This window comes from Hyperolius riggenbachi, chromosome 3 (genome assembly GCF_040937935.1).
Source record: "Hyperolius riggenbachi isolate aHypRig1 chromosome 3, aHypRig1.pri, whole genome shotgun sequence".
NCBI lineage: Eukaryota > Metazoa > Chordata > Amphibia > Anura > Hyperoliidae > Hyperolius > Hyperolius riggenbachi.
The window spans coordinates 105,894,223-105,915,439 of NC_090648.1; the positions used below are offsets into that span (position 1 = coordinate 105,894,223).

The window sequence follows — 21,217 nt, forward strand, 5'->3', positions numbered from 1 at the left end:
TTTGGTACCAGCGGTCTCTGATCCTTAAAGGGCCAGAGACCGCTGGTACTGCAGGGGTTAAAGGATACCCGAAGTGACGTGACATGATGAGATAGACATGGGTATGTACAGTGCCTAGCACACAAATAATTATGCTGTGTCCCTTTTTGTTCTTTCTCTGCCTAAAAGAGTTAAATATCAAGTATGTAAGTGGCTGACTCAGTCCTGACTCAGACAGGAAGTGACTACAGTGTGACCCGCACTGATAAGAAATCCCAACTATAAAATACTTTCCTGGCAGAAAATGGCAGAAAATGGCTTCTGAAAGCAGGAAAGAGATAAAAAGGCCAATTTCTTATCAGTGCGGGTCACACTGAAGTCACTTCCTGTCTGAGTCAGGACTGAGTCAGCCACTTACATACCTGATATTTATCTCTTTCAGGCAGAGAAAGAAAAAAAGGGACACAGCATAGTTATGTGTGTGCTAGGCACTGTACATACCCATGTCTATCTCATCATGTCACATGTCATTTCGGGTATCCTTTAAAGAGGAACCATAACGGCATATAGTAGAATCAGGGATGATCGGAATTTTCCATCGGAATAAACATTTCCAATAGGGTTTCTGATCAGAATATCGGAACTCTGTAATCACCATTCGGTAAGCGGATTTTTGCGGAAATTCGATTTACCGTACCTTCACAATTTTAGCCCAATCACAGAACGTGGAAGCATTGGACCAGTCAGAGAATGCTTTCCACCAAAATCAGATTACAACAGTAATTATAGACCAATCACAAGACTCCAATACTACCGAGTATTTTTCAAGTCTTCTGACTGGTCAAAAATGTTAGCGGTTTTCCAAATTTTGTGGTTAATCCTGCATTCTCTGATTAGTCCATTACTACCGAATATATTCCGTAATTATAATATCCACAGCAATCTGATTTTCACAGACAAATTCTGCATTCACAGATTAATCCAATGCTTCCAAGTCCGAAGTATTAAGCCAATTAGAGTAACTATTCAGAACTGAAGTTGTAAATCTGAATCAGATTACCGTTGGTATCTGTGCCGCATTATTGGTAATCTGCATTTTCGGAAGTCGGAATTTCCACAGAATCGGAAATCGGCTTTTCCGACCATCCCGAAGTAGAATGCAGTAAATTATTCAAGAGGCCCATTTGTGTGTTTAATATCCTGGTTTCAGCATCAGAAAGGGCTAGTTTACACTTGGAATGCAAATTTTACGTTGCGATTTTTCCCAAAATTTGCATTGTGATTCCCATTCAATGCGAGAATTACATTGCAATTGCCTCCAAAGCGAAGCATGCAGCACATGTGCGATTTATGCAAATGGCAAACGCTGCAATGAGAATGATCCCATAGGGATACATTAGCAGCAGCGATCAGCTGGCGATCAGCAAAGCGATGAAAAACGCCCAAGTGTGAACCAGACCAAACACCTCTGTATTGCTGTATATTGGTATGTAGCCCCACCCTCCCACTGAGGCTTAGCCTAGGCCAGTGATGGCTAACCTTGGCACTCCAGCTGTGACAAAACTACAAATCCCATCATGCTTCTGCCTCCCCGAGTGATGCTTAGAGCTGTCAGAGTAATGCAATGCCTCATGGGACTTGCAGTTACACCACAGCTGGAGTGCCAAGGTTAGCCACCACTGGCCTAGGCTGTGTATTATGTGTAATTCCCCTCTCCCCGGAGCGTTCTGTTCTGAGAGACCAGGTGAATTTTATACTGGCTTCAGATCTCTCAGTAAACTAACATTCCGTAGAGATCATCTGTCAGCACTAAAGATTTAGCCGGCCTCCTGTGATAAACTGCAGAGTGTAAATAAAGAGGAGGAAAGATTTTAGAATGGGAAAACACTGACTAAAACTAAATCATTTATAAATGACTATTGTAAACAAATTAAGCAATTGTATTAATTATGTAATTTTGTTTACAGTTCCCCTTTAAAATGTATTATTATTATTGTTTTTTTACTTATTATACCATACTGTGTGGGCAGTCTCTGCAGCGCTGGAAAGCTGTTGTACCACCCAGTTCTCTTTGCTATAGTATTCATGTGTCATTGTTTGTCCTGGCCCTGAGACATGCATGCTTTTACTTCCGCCTTGTCTGTGGAGTGGAGCAACCTGTCAGCAGCCTATAAAAGCAGCCAGAGTCTCCGCACAATGCACACAACTCATTTCCTCAGTCACTGTGACTAGAAGCAGGGATCTCAGTCAGGACTCATCATGCTGGGAGCTGCACTCCTATTACTACTGGCTCTACTGGACAGCCAGCTGCTAGGTGAGTCCCGGCCACTGATCCCTACCATTGCCTCCTGAGTGCTCTGTAACAATTCATACATAAGAATTATTATTACTTCTTATGATCTGTCCTCCTTCTGAACTACAGTACAACTCTTTGTGGCTTCTCATGATGTCATTTGTGGACTCTTGAGCTGAACTTTTCACTGTATTTATATGTTGTCCTCTTTCAATGTTCCTAAATTAAAGAAATATTAATTTATAACATATAGCCTATGCACACGGATGTGTCCTGTGAAACTACACAAGCATAGTTTCTGCTGAAGCAGATCGGGTTACATTACTCATAGCATACCTGGACTGAGTTCCAGGGGTTAGGACAAGCTGATTAGCAGGTAGAGAGCTCACCTTCTGTCTGCTGTGTGCTGATAGCCGTTTCCCTGACATGTCCCATCCCAGATGTGTTTATTTTCCCCCCAACATTTCCAAGGTTTCCTGTTTATAAAGTTCAGCTTCACACTTCTGAGTTCACTCTGCGTATTTTATTACTGTAGGTGTTGGTTTTCTGTGGCTGTTGTCGGTACACGTTTTTACATGCAGTGTTCTGTAAGGAAATGTTTGCCATTTTATAGGCGATTTCCTCACATACATTCCGGGTGTATTAGCCCATAACCCCCCCCCCCCCCCCCCCTGCATGCAACGCATTAAAGTACAGTATGTTTGTCAATACACATGGGAATGTAGACAACACATTTAGTTAACTATTACTATAACCAAATAAATAAACCATGTTTTAATTGGTGCATAAAAAGGCCGTGGCCATCTTTATTGGTTTCAAATAAATTATTTAAAGAGGTCCAAAATAACTTTATTAAAACTTCATAAATAATTAATAAATAACCAAACACTCCAGGATAGGTCCACCATTACAGTTCAGACCCCCAATTAGTACATTTTATTAAACCGCAGGACCCCTTCACTTAACCAATAAAGTTTAGACCACGACGAAAGTGCTTGACCACGACGAATCTCTTCTTCATGGGAGGGTGGGTGGGGAGCTTGTCCCGTCCACGCTGGAACACAAGGCAGAAAACGACTGCACAAGCCCTTCTTATATATCCTTAAAACCCTCCTGATTGGCTGATGCAACATAGTTTAAAGCCTAGCAACACCTGGCAGAGTCTACCTTCTACCTATAGCGACCAATCATAGCTATGCCTACGTTCCTTTCCCTCACTACCTGAGAGAAAATAGACAGCCAATCAGGGGGTTAGTTACCTCAGCCATAGAGGCTATACTAGATACCTCACAGCAATGCCTAATGTAAAATTGTCACATCTCACCTTTTAACCCTTAAACCTCATGGTTGTCACAGTCCCATGATGGGCCTGCTCTATATATTCGGCCCTGTACATGGGAATGTAGACAACACATTTAGTTAACTATTACTATAACCAAATAAATAAACCATGTTTTAATTGGTGCATAAAAAGGCCGTGGCCATCTTTATTGGTTTCAAATAAATTATTTAAAGAGGTCCAAAATAACTTTATTAAAACTTCATAAATAATTAATAAATAACCAAACACTCCAGGATAGGTCCACCATTACAGTTCAGACCCCCAATTAGTACATTTTATTAAACCGCAGGACCCCACCCGACAGGCTAACAGCCTGTCCCACCACCCACAGCCCTTTCTATGCACCATTGTAAACCACAATTGAAAATATCAATACCAACGTCACTCAAATGTACTAAGTCCTGTCTGTATAGACCCTGGGTATCACCCTCCAAATCGAAATGGCGGAAAGAAAATCCGCCGATGGAAGGCAAAAATTTTTCCAGCTTGTGGTTCAGTCGTCTCCTTACCTTGTCAAACGGGAGAAGATCAGGAGACAAAGACCAAGCCAAACGAGTGACCATTTCTGAAAATACTATAATTGTGCTAGGAGAGAGAAGGTGGAAGGCCCTGAGATCATCTCTCATTTGGAAATAAAGATCCAGGGATTTCATTTTCCCAAGATCATTGCCCCCTAAATGAACCACTAAAACCTTAGGGGTAGGGAACTTACTTAACATTTCAGTTAAAACTTCATTCAAATGATGCCAACGCATCCCCCTTACTCCATTCCAATGTACAGTATACATGTTAGGATCCAGATTCAGGTTCTCAGTATAGCATCGCCTGAAGGCCCTTTTTTGCGCCCAAATATATAAGAATGTCCTATAATCCAAATGTCATTCTTTTGACCTGAAAAATAAAGCAGAATTAAGGGCGAATGTATAACTTGAATGTATTTGATTTCCATCTCCCCAATCGTTTGATCACTGACTCGTTTAAACCTAGTCTCGCTGCTTCAGTGGCTGCCCCAATTCTGAAGGAATGCGAGGTGAATTTAAAACTTCCAAGACCTGCGTGCTTCACGCACTTCTGTAATACTGAAGAAAACTGAAAATTAGTTAGTGCTGAGCCATCTGCATGACACAGCAAAGCTCCTGCCTTAGAGCCTCTCACCTGTAAAAAGCAGGATAAATTATTCAAAGGACATAAATGATTGCCGGGCCATGCATTAAGCTCAAGCCACTCACCTTTCCCCAACTGGTCCGTTTTAGATTTCTGAATGAAGATTGCTAATTTTGATTGTGCTAAGATCACATGCTTGTATTGCAAGCCTCCTGAATCTGTCTTGTTCTTTGCAATGATTTCGGATACCCGCAAAGCAGCAAAGAACATAAGGCAAAAGGCACATTTAAATAAACTGGATTCAAAAGCTGAAGAGCAAATGAGAGTGGTAGCTTCCCATAAAGCGGACAAAACATTAATGGTTATTGGCTGCCTATTGTCAGGTGTGTGTGTAACTTTTCTATGTCCTTTTAACAACTGCCTTACCGAAAAGAAAGAGTTGCAGGCCGGCAGCCCACCTAGTTTCAGAAAAAAGGAAATTCCTGCCAGAGACTTAGAAATATGTGAATAAGATACACCTTTTTGGATGGCACTTGCTGCAAACTGAATAATCATGTCCTCCGAACACGCCCACTCTGAGCAGCCCAAGCAATTGGTAAAATTAACCCAATCCCGCCATGCAAGCGAATATGCCTGCCATGTTGACTTGGAAACGGACTGCTGGATTCTGGCGCAGACTAATTCCATAGCAGATCCCACAGGAAAGGCGGAACAAATTCTCCCACCAGCTCTGCCGATGGTGCCAAGGATCGGAATCTTGTCATCTGGAATCGTGACAAAGAGTCAGCGATGTCATTGTTAATACCGGGAACATAACTAGCCTTTATCCAGACATTAAATTTTAAAGCGTAAAGGACAAACAATCGCAAAAGTTTTACCACTAATGGAGATTTTGAGGACATGCAGTTTACAGCAAATACCACCCCTCTATTGTCTGTCTGTACCACTATCCTTTTTCCTTCAAATTGGGCTCCCCAGATAAACAAAGCTGCCAAAACTGGAAAAAGTTCTAGAAGAACTATATTGCCTGTCACCTCCTTTTGACACCAGGATGACGGCCATCGGGCATTGAACCATTTTCCTTGCAGGAAAGCCCCGCAGCCAATGCTGCCTGAGGCATCCGTAAAAAACTCCAGATCGGTGTTATTCACAAATTCATCCTGCCAGATAGAACGGCCATTATAAGTGTTTAAAAATTCTGCCCAAACTAACAAATCTTCTTTTAACTCGGCAGACATTCTAATATGTGATCGAGGTGATTTGAGGCCTCTAGAAGCCCTTGACAATCTTTTTGAGAAAACCCTGCCCATGGGCATAATTCTAGTAGTAAAAGCTAAACATCCTAGTAAGGACTGCATTTCTTGGAGCAATACTTTTTTCCTCCTCAGGAAAGTAAAAATTAGTGTCTGTAGTTTATTAATTTTTTCTACTGGTAAGCGGAATTCCATAAGGGTGGTATCAATTGTTATACCTAAAAATTCAATGGTGGTACAAGGGTAAACTGTTTTTTCGTTTGCCAGAGGGATGTTAAAATGTTCGCAAATCACTAAAAAAGTTCGTAATAAATTGAGACAAATGGGAGAATCCCCAGGACCCATGAATAAGAAGTCATCTAAATAATGGATCAGACTGATTTGACCTGAAATTGCTTGAACTACCCACTCAAGAAACGTTGAGAAGCTCTCGAAGTAGCTGCAAGATAGAGAGCATCCCATAGGTAAACACTTGTCGAAGTAAAATCTATCCTCAAACTGGAAACCCAGTGAGTTAAACGATTCCGGATGAATAGGCAATAGTCTGAAAGCAGACTTAATGTCTGCTTTTGCTAACAATGCTTGTTTACCACATGAGCGAAGCAATTTCAAAGCATCATCGAATGATGCGTAAGAAACTGAGGTCAAATCATTACTAATCTCATCATTCAATGAGCTTCCTAAAGGGAATGACAAGTGGTGTATCATTCTATATTCCCCGTGTTCCTTCTTAGGGACTATACCTAGTGGCGACAAACGGAAGTTCTCAAAAGGAGGTGACAGGAATGGACCCGCTACCCTTCCAGCTGCTACTTCTTTTGCAATTTTGTCTCTTACTACATCCCTATGAAGTGAAATTGATTTTAAGTTTTTTACCTTGACACAACCTGGACCTGAAAATATTGGCAGTTTAAAACCATCCCTAAAACCTTCAATTAGTGTTTGAGCTTTCGCTTTGTCTGGATACATTTGAAGCCATGGGAGCATGTTTGTGAGCCTCACTGGCGTAACTATTTTTAAGAAAAAGCTCCTTGGCGGAGGATTGAGATGTATTAGCTTTCTTAAAACATTTAGAAACAGGATGAGACCCGCCGCAGAATCCACATTCGTGCCTGTATTTGCACGTGCCAGGCCACTTGCATTGCGACTCATTAAAGGCAAAGCATAGACCGCGTTTAAGGCTATTCGTACCCGTGGTAGAAGGTTGTCTAAATGATGAAACTTTTTGTGGCATCATTAGGTTTAGCCAGAGCTCGGCGTCCTTTGTACCCCAGCCAGCCTCTGGATAAACCGATAGCTTTTGCCTAAACGCCTCATCGTAATCAAACCACGCGAGACCGCCAAATGATTTATAAGCTCCCAAAATGGAGTTTAGGTACAGAAACATTTGCTGACATTTTTCAGGAGATCGCTCACCAATGACACTAGCATAGATGCAGAAAGCCTGCAACCAATTGGTGAACGATCTGGCCACGGGTCTTCGCCGATCTTCCTCCGATTTTTCATCCTTTTTCTCCTGTTTTACATGTGGTAATAAAGAAAGAATATCCACGTATTCACCTTTCCACATTTTTTCTTTTACTGCCATGGACAGGTGAAACCCCAATGGAGAGAGCTTGACTGGTAATGCTTCTTTATAAGCAGTCTCAGGCACCCCTGGGCTGCCAGTGGGCAGAACCCCTGAGGCCTGAGTAGCAGTGTGAAAACTAGGAGACAATGTATTCAATCCAACAGAGGGAGGGGGAGGTGGGGGGGGCGGGACAGCTGCCCGTGTTGCCTCCCCATTATCCCAAACCCTGCTAGCAGAAACATTAGCATCATGAGGCTGAAGTGCAGACAACAATGCAGATAATAAAGCATTAACAGAAGGGGCATACATACCATCCCTGGGAATAGCGAGCGCTGGTTGGGATCCCACAGTGGGAATGCTGGATGCAGGGGAGTTGCTGTAGGGCCCTCCGGCATGGAGCTGCACAGCACAGCCGGCAGCAGCAGGAACCGGAATCACCCGTTGCCCGGGCAACCCTGTAACTGCACCGCCAAACTGCACGCGCTCACTCCCACCACCAGACAGGGCACCCACAGATGCTGGAGGCTCCGGGCGGACTGTTCCTGGAAACAGAGAGGCCGCTTCATTGGTCGGCGGAAAGAGCCGACTGGCATCGCTGCTGCTGGCTGCGCCCCCGGTTGGGGCAGAAAAGGCCGCTCCTCCGCCCCACTGAGTGAACCCCAGGAAGCTCTCATTGGTCGGCGTGAGGAGCCGACCTACGTCACCACCGCTGGCCACGCCCCCGGCTGGGGCTGACATCGCCGCTCCGTTTTGCTGTGAGAGCCCAGGATCGCTCTCATTGGTCGCTCTGCCTGGATCGGGGGCAGGCCACGCCTCCGGATGCACCCGATAGGTCGCTCCGGCGACCGACACAAGCTCCGCCTCCTCTATAGCGCGGTTGGTCGGCGCTGCTGAGATGTTGGATGGCCCCGCCTCCAAACCCAGCTGATTGGCCGGATTCAAAACTTCGGGCGGGCGGGCCTCGATCAGCGGGGGGGACTCCGGAGCCGATGCGGACGGCACACCCAGCTCTCCACGGTCACATTGACGGGGGTTCAGTTGTGCAGGACATGGAGCAGCCGGGCTGGTCGCACACGAACTCCAAGCAGGGCGGGCTTCATTGGAACTCTTCGCCGCCGCTGCCGCCGAACTAGCCGATGATGACCCAGGCCGGACATGTGCTGCACTACTCCCCGACTTCCTTCCGGACTTGCTTGAGGCTGCCGGGGACTTCTCCTTCCGTCCTCTTGACGCGCCGGCTTCAGGAGAGTAGGTGCGCCTGGCCTTCTTCTGCCTCTTCGCTGGCAACACAGCAGGTACCGTGCCACTTCTTCCCTCCGCTCTCTCTGCTTCGGCCAGCTGCAGGCACCGCGTCAGCAGCTCCAAGCCTCCTGGCTCTTCGGCTCGGGCAGCCAACAGCCTTGATATATCCATTGTGGTGGACAGCTCTGTATTACAGCTCAGTACAAGCTCTGTATTACAGCTCCTGAGCTTGTCCCGTCCACGCTGGAACACAAGGCAGAAAACGACTGCACAAGCCCTTCTTATATATCCTTAAAACCCTCCTGATTGGCTGATGCAACATAGTTTAAAGCCTAGCAACACCTGGCAGAGTCTACCTTCTACCTATAGCGACCAATCATAGCTATGCCTACGTTCCTTTCCCTCACTACCTGAGAGAAAATAGACAGCCAATCAGGGGGTTAGTTACCTCAGCCATAGAGGCTATACTAGATACCTCACAGCAATGCCTAATGTAAAATTGTCACATCTCACCTTTTAACCCTTAAACCTCATGGTTGTCACAGTCCCATGATGGGCCTGCTCTATATATTCGGCCCTGTACATTATCATGTGACAATGTGAAAAGGACATGGGATCAATGGGCCCAAGCGCAAGTACAGTAAAGTTACAATTGGAATCGTGGGAATGCATTCATACTGAATGTTTCTGATTTTTCTAAAACGGCAATCGTAGCTCTTCTGCTTTTTTCTTGCGTTTTGATTGAGCCCAACAGAATGCAACATTTGGTGTGAAAGTGCCCAATATGTGACTTTGGATAAGCTAAAGCACTCATCCTGCAGGTTCTAGTACTAAATACCAGATGCATTTCTTAGAGTTTATTAAGATGTCATGTATGTAATCAGCTCAGTAGCTGTCAATAGTCCATGATTTACCGTAGCAGCCCCAAGCTTTGCATGTTTGTCCTGGGAGATGTTCCTGCTTTTCTGTGTTTACCATTCCTCCAATTACGCATTTTTCTGTAATTAAAATCTAGATTCTGACTTGAAGCTCTTCACAGAACAGATACATATCAAACAAGCAGGGGCGTAGCAATAGGGAGTGCAGAGGTACCATCTCTTGGGCTAGAAGGGCCCTGAGGGGCCCACCCCTCAAAAACAGTATTAGCTCTTTATTGGTCCTGTGCTGATAATATTCTCTTCTATAGTTGATTTGAATAGTAGTGATCATTACCACACAGTTTCCCATCCCCTTCTTGCACCTCTAATGCTGGGTATACACGAGTCGACCGGTGGCTCGATTAGCCTTCGGATCGACTCCCGCCGCGTCCCCGCGGCCGCCTGGATCGATTCCCGCTCGGCCCCGCGGCCGCTTCTGTATCTTCCGCTCGATTCCCCGCTATTGTACGCCGGCGGGGATCGAGCGGGTAATCGATCCGACGGATCATCGGACCTGTCGGATATTATCAATCGAGCCATCAGTGGCTCGATTGATAAGGAACAATCCATCCGTGTATGCCCAGCATAACACTCTGGTTGTCCTTGATTGGTTTTGGTGTGTTGTAGCAATTGTTATCTGTAGCATGCTTGGGGGGCCCTAATGCTAAACTTGCACTGGGGACCACGGCTTCTTAGCTACACAACGGCAAACAAATACATGTTATTAACATGATAGGTGTAGGTCCATACTCTAAAAATACTAATATGCAAAAGACAGCTTTTCATATGTGTGCTTCTTCTGATTAGAAGGAAAAAAAAAGAAAGATTTATCAGTCGTATTTACTGTGGACTTTCCACCCCTGTGCTGTTAAAGTGAACCCGAGATTAAAATAAACTGATGAGATTAACTATTGCATTTATCCAACTACTCCTAAAAATGACTTTTTTTTAATGACTTCTAAAAATCCCAATGTTTTATTTCATATTTAAACATTTACAGAGTAGATTGAATGTTTTGCTGTCTCTGCTCAGTGGCAGCCTGTTAAGTGTCCCTGACCTTTTTGTATGTCCCTCTGCTCTCAGAAGTTGTATTCTGCCAAGAACACTTTTATGGCTGTAATTTGCTTATCAGAGAAGTTTACTATATTCCCGACAAGACAGAAGCTGTCACTTCCAGGCCTAGAAATTAACTATTTCAGGCAGCAAATAAAACAAGTAAAATGTATATGTTCAGTGATGTACTCCTCCTTGCTCGAGTACATCCGGCGCACCGCAACGGCCCGCTGCAAGCTGGAACATCTTCATAGACTTCCATTGCTTTTGTGTTCCCCTTGCAGGTAAAGAGACTCTGAAGCGAGTCTAAATTCAGGTTTTAAACTTTTATTAATGTTAAGCACTATAGCTAGTGCTAAACCACCGCATCCCCGCAGCAAAACGAAGGGTTTATACCCCCAAATCCCCTGTGCAAAATCCACAACTTTCTTGGTTGTGGATTTTGCTGCCCATGGAGGCAGAGCTTAGGGCTGCAGCTCGGCCTCCATGTGCGTCAATCTGCCCACTGATCTCCGCCTCTCCCTGCCCCTCTCAGTGAAGGAAGATTGAGAGGGGCGGGCAGAGGCGGCGATCAGTGGGGATTGACGCACGAAGAGGCAGAGCTGCAGCCCTAAGCTCTGCCTTAAAGACAGTGGCGTAGCAATAGGGGGTGCAGAGGTAGCGACCGCATCGGGGCCCTTGAGCTAGAGGGGCCCCAAGGGGCCCTCCCTCAAGCACAATATTAGCTCTCTATTGGTCCTGTGCTCGTAATAATCACTTCTATAGATGCTTTAAATAGTAGTAATCATTAAACCATCCCCTTCTTGCACCTCTGACACTGTTGTTGTCCTTGACTGGTTTTGGTGCGCCGTATCAATTGTTATGTATAGAGTGCTTGGGGGGCCCCCATGTAAAACTTGCACCAGGGCCCATAGCTCCATAGCTACGCCACTGCTTAAAGAGAATCTGTAATGTTAAAATCGCACAAAAGTAAACATACCAGTGCGTTAGGGGACATCTCCTATTACCCTCTGTCACAATTTCGCCGCTCCTCGCCGCATTAAAAGTGGTTAAAAACAGTTTTAAAAAGTTTGTTTATAAACAAACAAAATGGCCACCAAAACAGGAAGTAGGTTGATGTACAGTATGTCCACACATAGAAAATACATCCATACACAAGCAGGCTGTATACACCCTTCCTTTTGAATCTCAAGAGATCATTTGTGTGTTTCTTTCCCCCTGCAGTTCTCATGCACTGAAGTTTCAAGCTGCTCGTTTCTTCCTGCAAAAAGCTTTGCCTTTGTCTGTAATTCCTCAGTATGTGAAAGCCCAGCCAGCTCAGAGGACGGTTTATCCAGCTTGTAAAAGATAAGAGAGAAGAGAGAAGCTGCCCTAATCTAAATAATACACAGGCAGTGTGCATAGAGGGTCCTGGAAGGGGGAGTTCATAGCAGAGCCACAACACTGAAGAACTTGGCAGCCTTCCAGACACAGGCCGACAAGTCTGACAGGGGAAAGATACATTGATTTATTACAGAGACAGTGATAGTATAAAGTGCTGCAGTAAGCCAGAACACATTAGAATAGCTTTTGGAACTTGTAGGATGATAAAAAACAGGATGCAATATTTGTTACGGAGTCTCTTTAAGCAGGAAGCGCTCCCCAGATTTAGCAGAGGAGATTTGGGGGGTATAAACCACTTGTTTTGCTGTGAGGAATCGGCGGTTTAGCACTAGCTATAGTGCTTAACATTAACAAAAGTTAAAAATGTGAATTTAGACTCGCTTCAGAGTCTCTTTAAATAGGGTAACGCAATGCAGGTGATGTCTATGGATCATTATGAAAGTGATACTTTGCCATCTTGTGGATGGAGTTTCTTCTGTATACAGTAGTAAGAGTAAAAGGCAGAAGCTATGTACATGTATTAGATTTTTGTTGCCCATCATTATGATTGTTTCAATTGTCCCGCCAATGTTAGTAGCCACCTCTATAGGAGTGGGGCAAAACCAGAAAACCTTGTGCAAATGTTGTAGTTCCTGATGCAAGATCACCTCTATATAACAGAATGAGCTGCTTGGTAGATTCTTGAGTAAAGTTTTCGTACAAGTATTCCTAAGCTTTCACTTGAAAGGGACTCACTTTTTTCTGGTGACACTATTCCTAGAAGTGTCCCTAGTTTTGGGGTATGTGTGCATTTCCATTGTCATGTGTAATCACAAGCACTTTATTTGTGTTTAATTTGCATTTGAATCATGCTGATCTCAGCCTCAAGCTGCTTACTCAATGTGATGCCCAACCCATAAGAGTTGGCTGCTGCTCTTGAAAGAACATAACAAAATGCAAACGCAATTCAAATGCAAGTTACACAAAGGCACCATGAGATCTCATTCAGAATCCAGAGCCAGCATCCTCATACTTCAGAAAAAGCAGATCAAACACGGAGATAAACATTAGTGCACACTATATCCTGAGGGGTTTTTTTTTGCATTGCGGGTTGTGTAGATATTTATTGTGATTTTTTTATTTTTTTGTGTGCTTTTATGAACCATTAAGATTTCTCATAGTGCTCTTTCAGGTAATGATGGAGGAGATTAATTAATAGTTGTGAGTTTTTGTTGGTTTTGTTGGTGGTTGTGGCTACCCTGAGAGGATATTGCTCAATCTCTAAGTAGTCTAGTTCTTTATGGAATGCAAACGTTTGTTTCCCCCCCCTCTGGCATCTTTCTGCCCATATATGGGGCAGTATCACCTGCATGACTGTGCCAGCCAGTAAGTATGATTCATGAGACGTGATGAATAGAAGGTATGACTGGCATTAGAATAATATCCCTTGGCATCAAATAATCTTAATGATTATGGATACAGAACCTCCATTGTTTTAATTTATTTTTGATTATCAGGGGTTCTTGCTCAGGATCTGGATTTTTTTTTTTATTTAAAGGGAACCTGAAGTGAAAGTTATATGGAGGCTGCCATATTTGTTTCCTTTTAAGCAATACCGGCTGCTTGACAACCCTACTGATCCTCTGCCTCTAATACTTTTAGCCATAGACCCTGAACAAGCATGCAGCAGATCAGGTGTTTCTGACAATATTGTCAGATTTGACAAGATTAGCTGCATGCTTGTTTCTGGTGTGATTTTTTTTTTTCACTACTGCAGCCAAATAGATCAGCAGGGCTGTCAGGCAACTGGTCTTGTTTAAAAGGCAATACATATGGCAGCCTCCATAGACTTCTCACTTTAGGTTCCCTTTAAGCATCAAGCAGACGCTAGACAAAGATTGTTGGAAACGAATGCTCTACAGTCACCAGTCAGTCTTTTTTTTTTTGAAAAATCCTATGACGTAAAAAAATAATGACCAACTATGGTTCTCAGACACAATGGACAATTTTTATAGTGCATCTGTTCATGCCATCCCAGTGGATCTGTTTGGGCAAATTTAATTTACCGGAGACTGTATATATGTTACGGCCAAAACCAGAAATCGGCCAATTCTAGAATTGGCCGGCCGTTTCTAGAACTGGCCGATTTGACGTCGGCCAAAGTCCAAAATGCTGGGAATTTCTGACATTGGCCGGCCAGTTCTAGAAACGGCCAAAGTCAGTCGGCCAAAGTCCAAAACACACAAATCCCAGAACATCCCGGGTCCTGTCCAGCACCATGAATGGCATTTAGAACTTCCTTTCTGCTCTGAAAGATACACAACAGCATAATAACCTTCACAGGAAAAAATAAAAGTTCTTTGTCACAGCTAATACACAATCCTGCATCAGCAGCGTGTCTACTTCTTGACGAAAGCAGACAAATGTGTTATCATCCTGCGCTTTAAAATTAGCTGCTCTGCCATGGCAGTCGAGTGACACAGGGTAGAGATCAAATTACAGTGGTGATTAGTGATGGCTGGGTGCGCTTCTTTGGGCGCTTTGCATGGCTGGGGGCTTTTCTGGCTGGGGGTGCTTTGCATGGCTGGGGGGGGGGCTTCGCTGGGCGCTTTGCATTGCTGGGGGTGCTTTGCATGGCTGGGGGGGCTTCACTGCGCACTTTGTTTGGCTGGGTGCTTCACTAGGCACTTTGCATTGCTGGGGGTGCTTTGCATGGCTGGGAGGGCTTCACTGCGCACTTTGCATGGCTGAGTGCTTCACTGAGCACTTTGCATTGCTGGGGGTGCTTTGCATGGCTGGGGGGGCTTCACTGCGCACTTTGCATGGCTGGGTGCTTCACTGAGCACTTTGCATTGCTGGGGGTGCTTTGCATGGCTGGGAGGGCTTCACTGCGCACTTTGCATGGCTGGGTGCTTCACTGAGCACTTTGCATTGCTGGGGGTGCTTTGCATGGCTGGGGGGGCTTCACTGCGCACTTTGCATGGCTGGGTGCTTCACTGAGCACTTTGCATTGCTGGGGGTGCTTTGCATGGCTGGGAGGGCTTCACTGCGCACTTTGCATGGCTGGGTGCTTCACTGAGCACTTTGCATTGCTGGGGGTGCTTTGCATGGCTGGGGGGGGGCTTCACTGCACACTTATAATGGCTGGGTGCTTCACTGAGCACTTTGCATTGCTGGGGGTGCTTTGCATGGCGGGGGGGCTGTACACTTTGCATGGCTGGGGTGCTTCACTAGGTGCTTTGCATGGCTGGGGGGGAGGGGGGCTGCGCAATTTGCATTGCTGGGGGTTCTTTGCATGGCTGGAGGGGGGCGCTTTTCTATGTGCTTTGATTGGCTGGGGGGGAGGGGGGACTTTAGTGTGCGCCGGGAGAGTTGCCTGCACTACTCACAGACCTCAGATCACGGCGACCGAAGAGGCGGGGAGAAGCGGAGAGAGGCAGAGCAGCGCGCACGCTACCCACCCGGACCTGTACACTTCACACGCGGAAGTGCCAAATGACTGGCGCTTCCGCACTGAAGTGTTCAAGTCCTGCGGGTGACTTGTGCGCTTTGCCTCTCTCCGCCTCTGTGGTCCGGTCGCCCTGATCTGAGGTTTGATTAGTGCAGGCAGCGGGGGAGAGCCGAGGGAGCAGGACTTCGGGACTTGGCCGGCCACATACAGCCACAACGAGTTCTGGCCGGCCAAAGTCCAAAATGATGCCACATTTCTCACATTGGCCGCATCAGACGGCCACTTCTCGTTTTCACCGGCCAGAACCCGAAGTGGCCAGACTTCGGGTTCTGGCCGTAACATATATATAAATATGGGTAGACCACTGGCGTAATTTCTTTACAAGAACTTTTAATGAATGTCCCATATGTATGTGTGTGCATGCATGCATCACTCCCTCTACCAGTGCTGCATGCTTGCTCATTTCCTCTCTATCTGTACAATGTTGTGAAAGATCATGTCATTGCAATATGTACAAAATCATTGCACAGCTTATTGTTTACAGATGGAGTGTCGTCTTTTGTCATGATTTGTTTCTATTTAACGTATGTTTGTATTTGCCTGGCATGTGTACTTAGCATCAGTTCTAAAGCCACATACAAGCATGAGTGAATTGCATCTGGCCCCATGTCATCTCAATTTGCCCCCTAATAATGATGCATTTGCCGATGTAACCCCTAAAGAGATGAGATCCTTTAAACAGGTCATTGTTAATCTTCCTCTTTACTAGTCGTGTGTAACAGCTTCCCCATATGTCTCCCCACTCTATGGAAACCCTGCACTGCAGAGTTACTGCGCCCGATGTAACAAAAACTATTCTAAATATCTATAGCTTAAAAAGAATTAGATAGGAGAGGCAAATTACCTCTCTAAAAGAAAAACATTAGTTCAACTGGGAATATTTATTCAAGCACGAGAAGACAGATGGTGTGTCTTTTTGAGCTTGAGTAAATATTTCCTGTTGAACTGGTGTTTTTCTTCTAGAGAGGTACATTAAGACATTTGCCTCTCCTAATTCTTTATTGAGCTATAGATATTTAGAATAGTTTTTTGTTATATTGGGTGTCTCCCATTCAGCACAGACCTCCATAGTGAGTGTTCTGTACATGCAGATAGGCGCCCAGTATTTTAGAACTCTTTACTAAAGAGAAACATGCAGAGAGATAAATCATACACTACCATCAGGAAATGCAGCTTACTTAGAACAGAGAGGATTACAGAAAGAATACAGGAAAATCACAATACCATAGATATCTTCACATCATTCTACAGACAGTGACATCTTGTGGTTGCTTCACTATACTGCAGTTTTTCTGTTGGTACTGCCAACACGTAGGGGGGACTATCTTTTTAGTTTTCTCTGAAACTGTAAGATCCCAAGCGACCATCCAGTTTCCTGAATGGTCTGGAATACCGAGTGGGGATGGTTATTTTCCCACAAGCTTATACAGTGGTTGCAGGGTTCTGCAACTCACCTTTGTGAGTACATTTCACAAATTGTTGTATTTGTCCCAATATTTAACGGTACTGCACCATTGGGCTTCCAGTCTATCTCTTTCACTAGGTGACCTTAGCTGTTTCAGCCAATATAGGAATCACCTACATCCATTATCTGCACTATCTGCACTATAACCAGGCAATTTGCATTGTTTAAAGGGAAATCAATGTCAACCTCGACAGGGCCGGCCTTAGGTTTCACAGCGCCCTGAGCGAAACCTGATCTTGGTGCCCCTCCTTCATCCTCTTCGCATGTGCGCGTGCGCACACACACAGCACAGCAGCGACTATTTTTAACCACGTGTTGTAGCCGCAGTGCGCCTCCACCCCCCCCCCGCAGGAGCGCATATGCGCCACTTCAGCCAAAGTCACCGGATTACCGGAGCTGCCAGCGGGACTACGGAAAGGACGAAGTGGATGTCAGGTGACCTTGTGGGCTAGTACGGGGGGCTGGAGGAAGCCCTAAGTAAGTCCAGATTTATTTTTTCTGCCTCTGCTCAGGGTCCCTTTAAGCAAACGGTAAGCCTGGCAAGTTGCATCATTTCAGTGGAAGTATTTATTGTCAATTTCCATATTCTTCTCTCTTCAGATTATCTGTAATGTTTACCATTAACGATGCAATTTAAAAGATTGTTTTTGTTTTTTTTGGTTTTTTTTTATCGGATCAAAGAGAAACTGACAGGCCCACCCAATCCAATCGCATTATTACTCAATTCGTTAAAGAACTGCTTGATTGGCATGGCATATTTTTTACATACACGTGCGCTTTCCAAATCATAAAGTCCCGCGATTTTCAACGTGTTTCCCTGAGAGATTGCGATTTGCCCCTAAGCCAGCACTAATTCAGTAGGAGACCTTTGGCAAGTCTCCCTTACACTGCTACTGCCAATAGAGCGCGCCCTAGTGGCTGCTGCTCTGCTCTGGCGCTTTGAGTCCGCAAGGAGAAAAGCGCAATATAAATGTTATTTGTCTTGTCTTGTCCTAATCTCCTTGAATGCTCCTCAATCGCAGCGCTGCAGAGGAATCATCCCCATAAGGTTCTACTGCTGCAGTGCTTTGCGATCAGAAAGTGCTGCTAGAAACGCTGATGTGGGCCCCAGGCCACAAAGTTCACAAGATAAGAGAGGATGCTTCTACGGGATCAGAATTTCAGGATGTAATAACATTTATTCACAATAATAGGTTACTAGATTTCCCGCTAGCACAAGTCACTTGAGATGGGTGAATTTATTTTATAAACTTGATTTTACAGTAATTTTCAGCATCACTCTCAGTGACAATTTTTATCAAAACCAAAAATTTTACAGGGGGGCCCAGTGATTTCTAGTGACACCCTGTGATGATTTGCTCAGCTGCCTGTGCAGGCAGCCAGCCTTTTGACCATTGTGTAGGTTTGCATGCTGCAGGACTCTGGAAAGAAGAGCTTCTGTCAGTTTTGCAGCTTGTGCTTGCAGAGGAATTTGCATACGTTGTCATGCAAATTGCCTGGCCACATTCATTGGAGGCGTGTACTATAAGTACTATGTCTTTCCCACAATGCTTCGCTGTTCATAAGGATTTCGTCCTATGTAACACTCCTGGTGGGGTGTCAGCCTTGCTCTCTAGAGTAATTCCTGAATCTGCGCTAGGCAGATTTCCCTAGTGCAGTTAGGATTGTATTATGTGTATTGCCTGTTCTGTCTTGTCTTGCCTGTTGCCATTGTCCAGTCCCTACGGTGGTCGACAGGAAATGGTTCTGATCTCTGTTCTTGGAGTATAGCTGGTGCAGCGGTTGCTACCAACTATCTCTTCTGTTCTGTTTCCTGGGATCGCGCTAGCTACTTTTCGCTAGCGCTGGGGATCCTTCTGTTCTGTCTCCTGGGATCGCGCTAGCTACTTTTCGCTAGCGCTGGGGATCCTTCTGTTCTGCTACTCTGTACTTGGATCGCGCTAGCCACTTTTCGCTAGTGCTGTGGATCCTATCTCTCGCTTGTCCCTGTTTTCGTGTGTCTGTCTGCTACGCTTGCTGGAGGCTCGGTGAGGTAACCGTTAAGCAAGCGCTCGCGTCCTCTGTTTCATGTTTGTCTGTTAAGGGTTAGTTAGGCGTGCTTGTCTCTATTGTGCTTATCACGTGGAGACCGCGCATAACCGCGTGCACTGTTGCGAATGAGTGCGGTGTTCGCGGTTAGCTAGCGTTTGTTATTTTCCGTATCTCCTCATTGTATTATTTGCTGTGCCTTTGCTAACCTTGTATTCTGTCCTGATCTGCCTTGTGTCTAGTCTGGCGATCGCACCTCTCGCGATCGCGTTCCTATTTCATATCTGCTGTTGTGTGTGTGCGGTCGCGGGGTGGCGACTGGATTGGCGCACACACATACAACCTGTCCCTTTGCTCATTCTCATTCGCAATCGCCTCTCTTGCGATTGCGTTCTGCGTTTCGTACAATTCCTGTCTGGCATTTGTGGAGGTACAGAGGATTGGTTCCTCTGCACTCCCCAGCACCATCTGCCAACAGGAATTTTCCCTCTACGGTTTGCTGGGTTCCTGCAAATTATACGCTTGTGGAGGATTTCCGCCGTGTCAGCGCACGCGTTGTGCGCTGATCACGGGGAAAGTTCCACAATCGTTACACACCCGTGATGAGAATTCTGACAGTGCTGTGAGTGACAGAGACTTGAGAGCTGTCATAATGGTAAATGGAGATGGGCTAAACTTAGGACTGCCACTGCAAGATCACTTTGAACTTGGTATGTATAAATTCAGTAGCAGCACCACCCAAACACATATTATCATTAAAGCAGACCTGAATCAAAAGTAAACTCATGAGATAATTCATTGCATGTTTAGGATTGGTGTTTCATATTTTTATTTTCAAGTGAAAGGCTGAATTTCTAAAACTGAATTCTAAGAAGCCCCTGTCAGTGTGTTGTGAAACTAATTCATTCAGCTACAAATTAGCCTTTTGGACATTGCAGCAGTATGTAGTTATTAGCAGTATTTCATCAGTCAAATAGGAGAGTTTTGGCTTCTGTTTCCTTTTCAGGAAACCAGGGCTGAATTTTACTAAACTGCCTCATTTTTATGTCCACCAGCACTGGTTTTAAACCACTGTAATGCAAAAAAGACCCACGTTTGAAATGATTGGGAGGAAATTTTGCCAAGATTAATAAAACTAACAGTATTTTATTTCTTACTTTCTTAGCTTTAAACAAATTACCTGCAAATCTGAAGTATGAAGTCGTTGTTCCTGAAAAACTCCATTCCTGGCACAAGAGGGACACACAGGTAAATCTCACACGATTATTCAATCTCACAGATAAGCAAGTCTCTTGCCTACACACACTCTCAAGGATAAGGGCCCGTTTCCACTAGAGTGAATCTGCATGCGTTTCATGCATGCAGATTCGCATACACAATACAAGTGGATGGGACTGTTTCCACTTGTCAGGACTTTTGAGCGTTTTTCTGTGCAGAAAAAATCTGCACGTCAGAGCCATCAGAATTTGCATACCGCATCCCGCTATGCAATTCGCATACAATTTATTTAAGGGCCCGTTTCCACTTGGAGCGGTGCGATGCGGCTACATAGCCGCATCACACCGCAGGTGTGCTGAAACACATGCATGGCAATGAAAGAGTTTCCATTGCGTGCATGCTGTGTGGCGCAATGCGTGCTGCATGCTGCAGATTTTCGCACGTCCGCATCCGCCCGCAGCCGCGTCCCATCTCCTCCATGGACTTCAGATGCGGAAGTGATGCGGCCGGCGCCGGAAGTGATGCGATGCGGCTACGTAGGCGCATTCGCATCATTTACAAGTGGAAACCCCCCCCTAATAGGGAATTCGCATGCGGTTTTGGTATGCGAATTCACATGGAATCAATGGAAAAGCACACAGGCACTGCCATGGTTAAATCTGCATACATCGTCATCGAAAATTCGCATACTCCCACATGCAAATTTTTACCGTGGCGATTTAAACCGCACAAGTGGAAACAGGCCCTAAAGGTATTCGTAAGGATGCATTCACATCAGTGGCTGAATTTGTTGGGTCCTTCTTTTCTTTTTTTCTTTCTCTCTTTCTTTCTTTCTATTTATTTATTTTTTATTTATTTATTTTTTATTTATGTTGGGAAA

General features: G+C 45.0%; 1 protein-coding gene across 2 annotated transcripts in view; it reads left to right on the forward strand.

The window, feature by feature from the left end:
- The first annotated feature begins 2,155 nt into the window (after window positions 1-2,155).
- Window positions 2,156-21,217, forward strand: part of LOC137562915 (zinc metalloproteinase-disintegrin-like VLAIP-B) — a 163,900-nt gene continuing 144,838 nt past the window's right edge. For both annotated transcript variants that reach the window (XM_068274728.1, XM_068274729.1), the window contains exons 1-2: window positions 2,156-2,293; window positions 20,285-20,367. In XM_068274728.1, coding sequence (XP_068130829.1) covers window positions 2,239-2,293; window positions 20,285-20,367 — 138 coding nt within the window. In that variant the 5' untranslated portion in view covers window positions 2,156-2,238. The remainder of the gene's footprint in view (window positions 2,294-20,284; window positions 20,368-21,217) is intronic.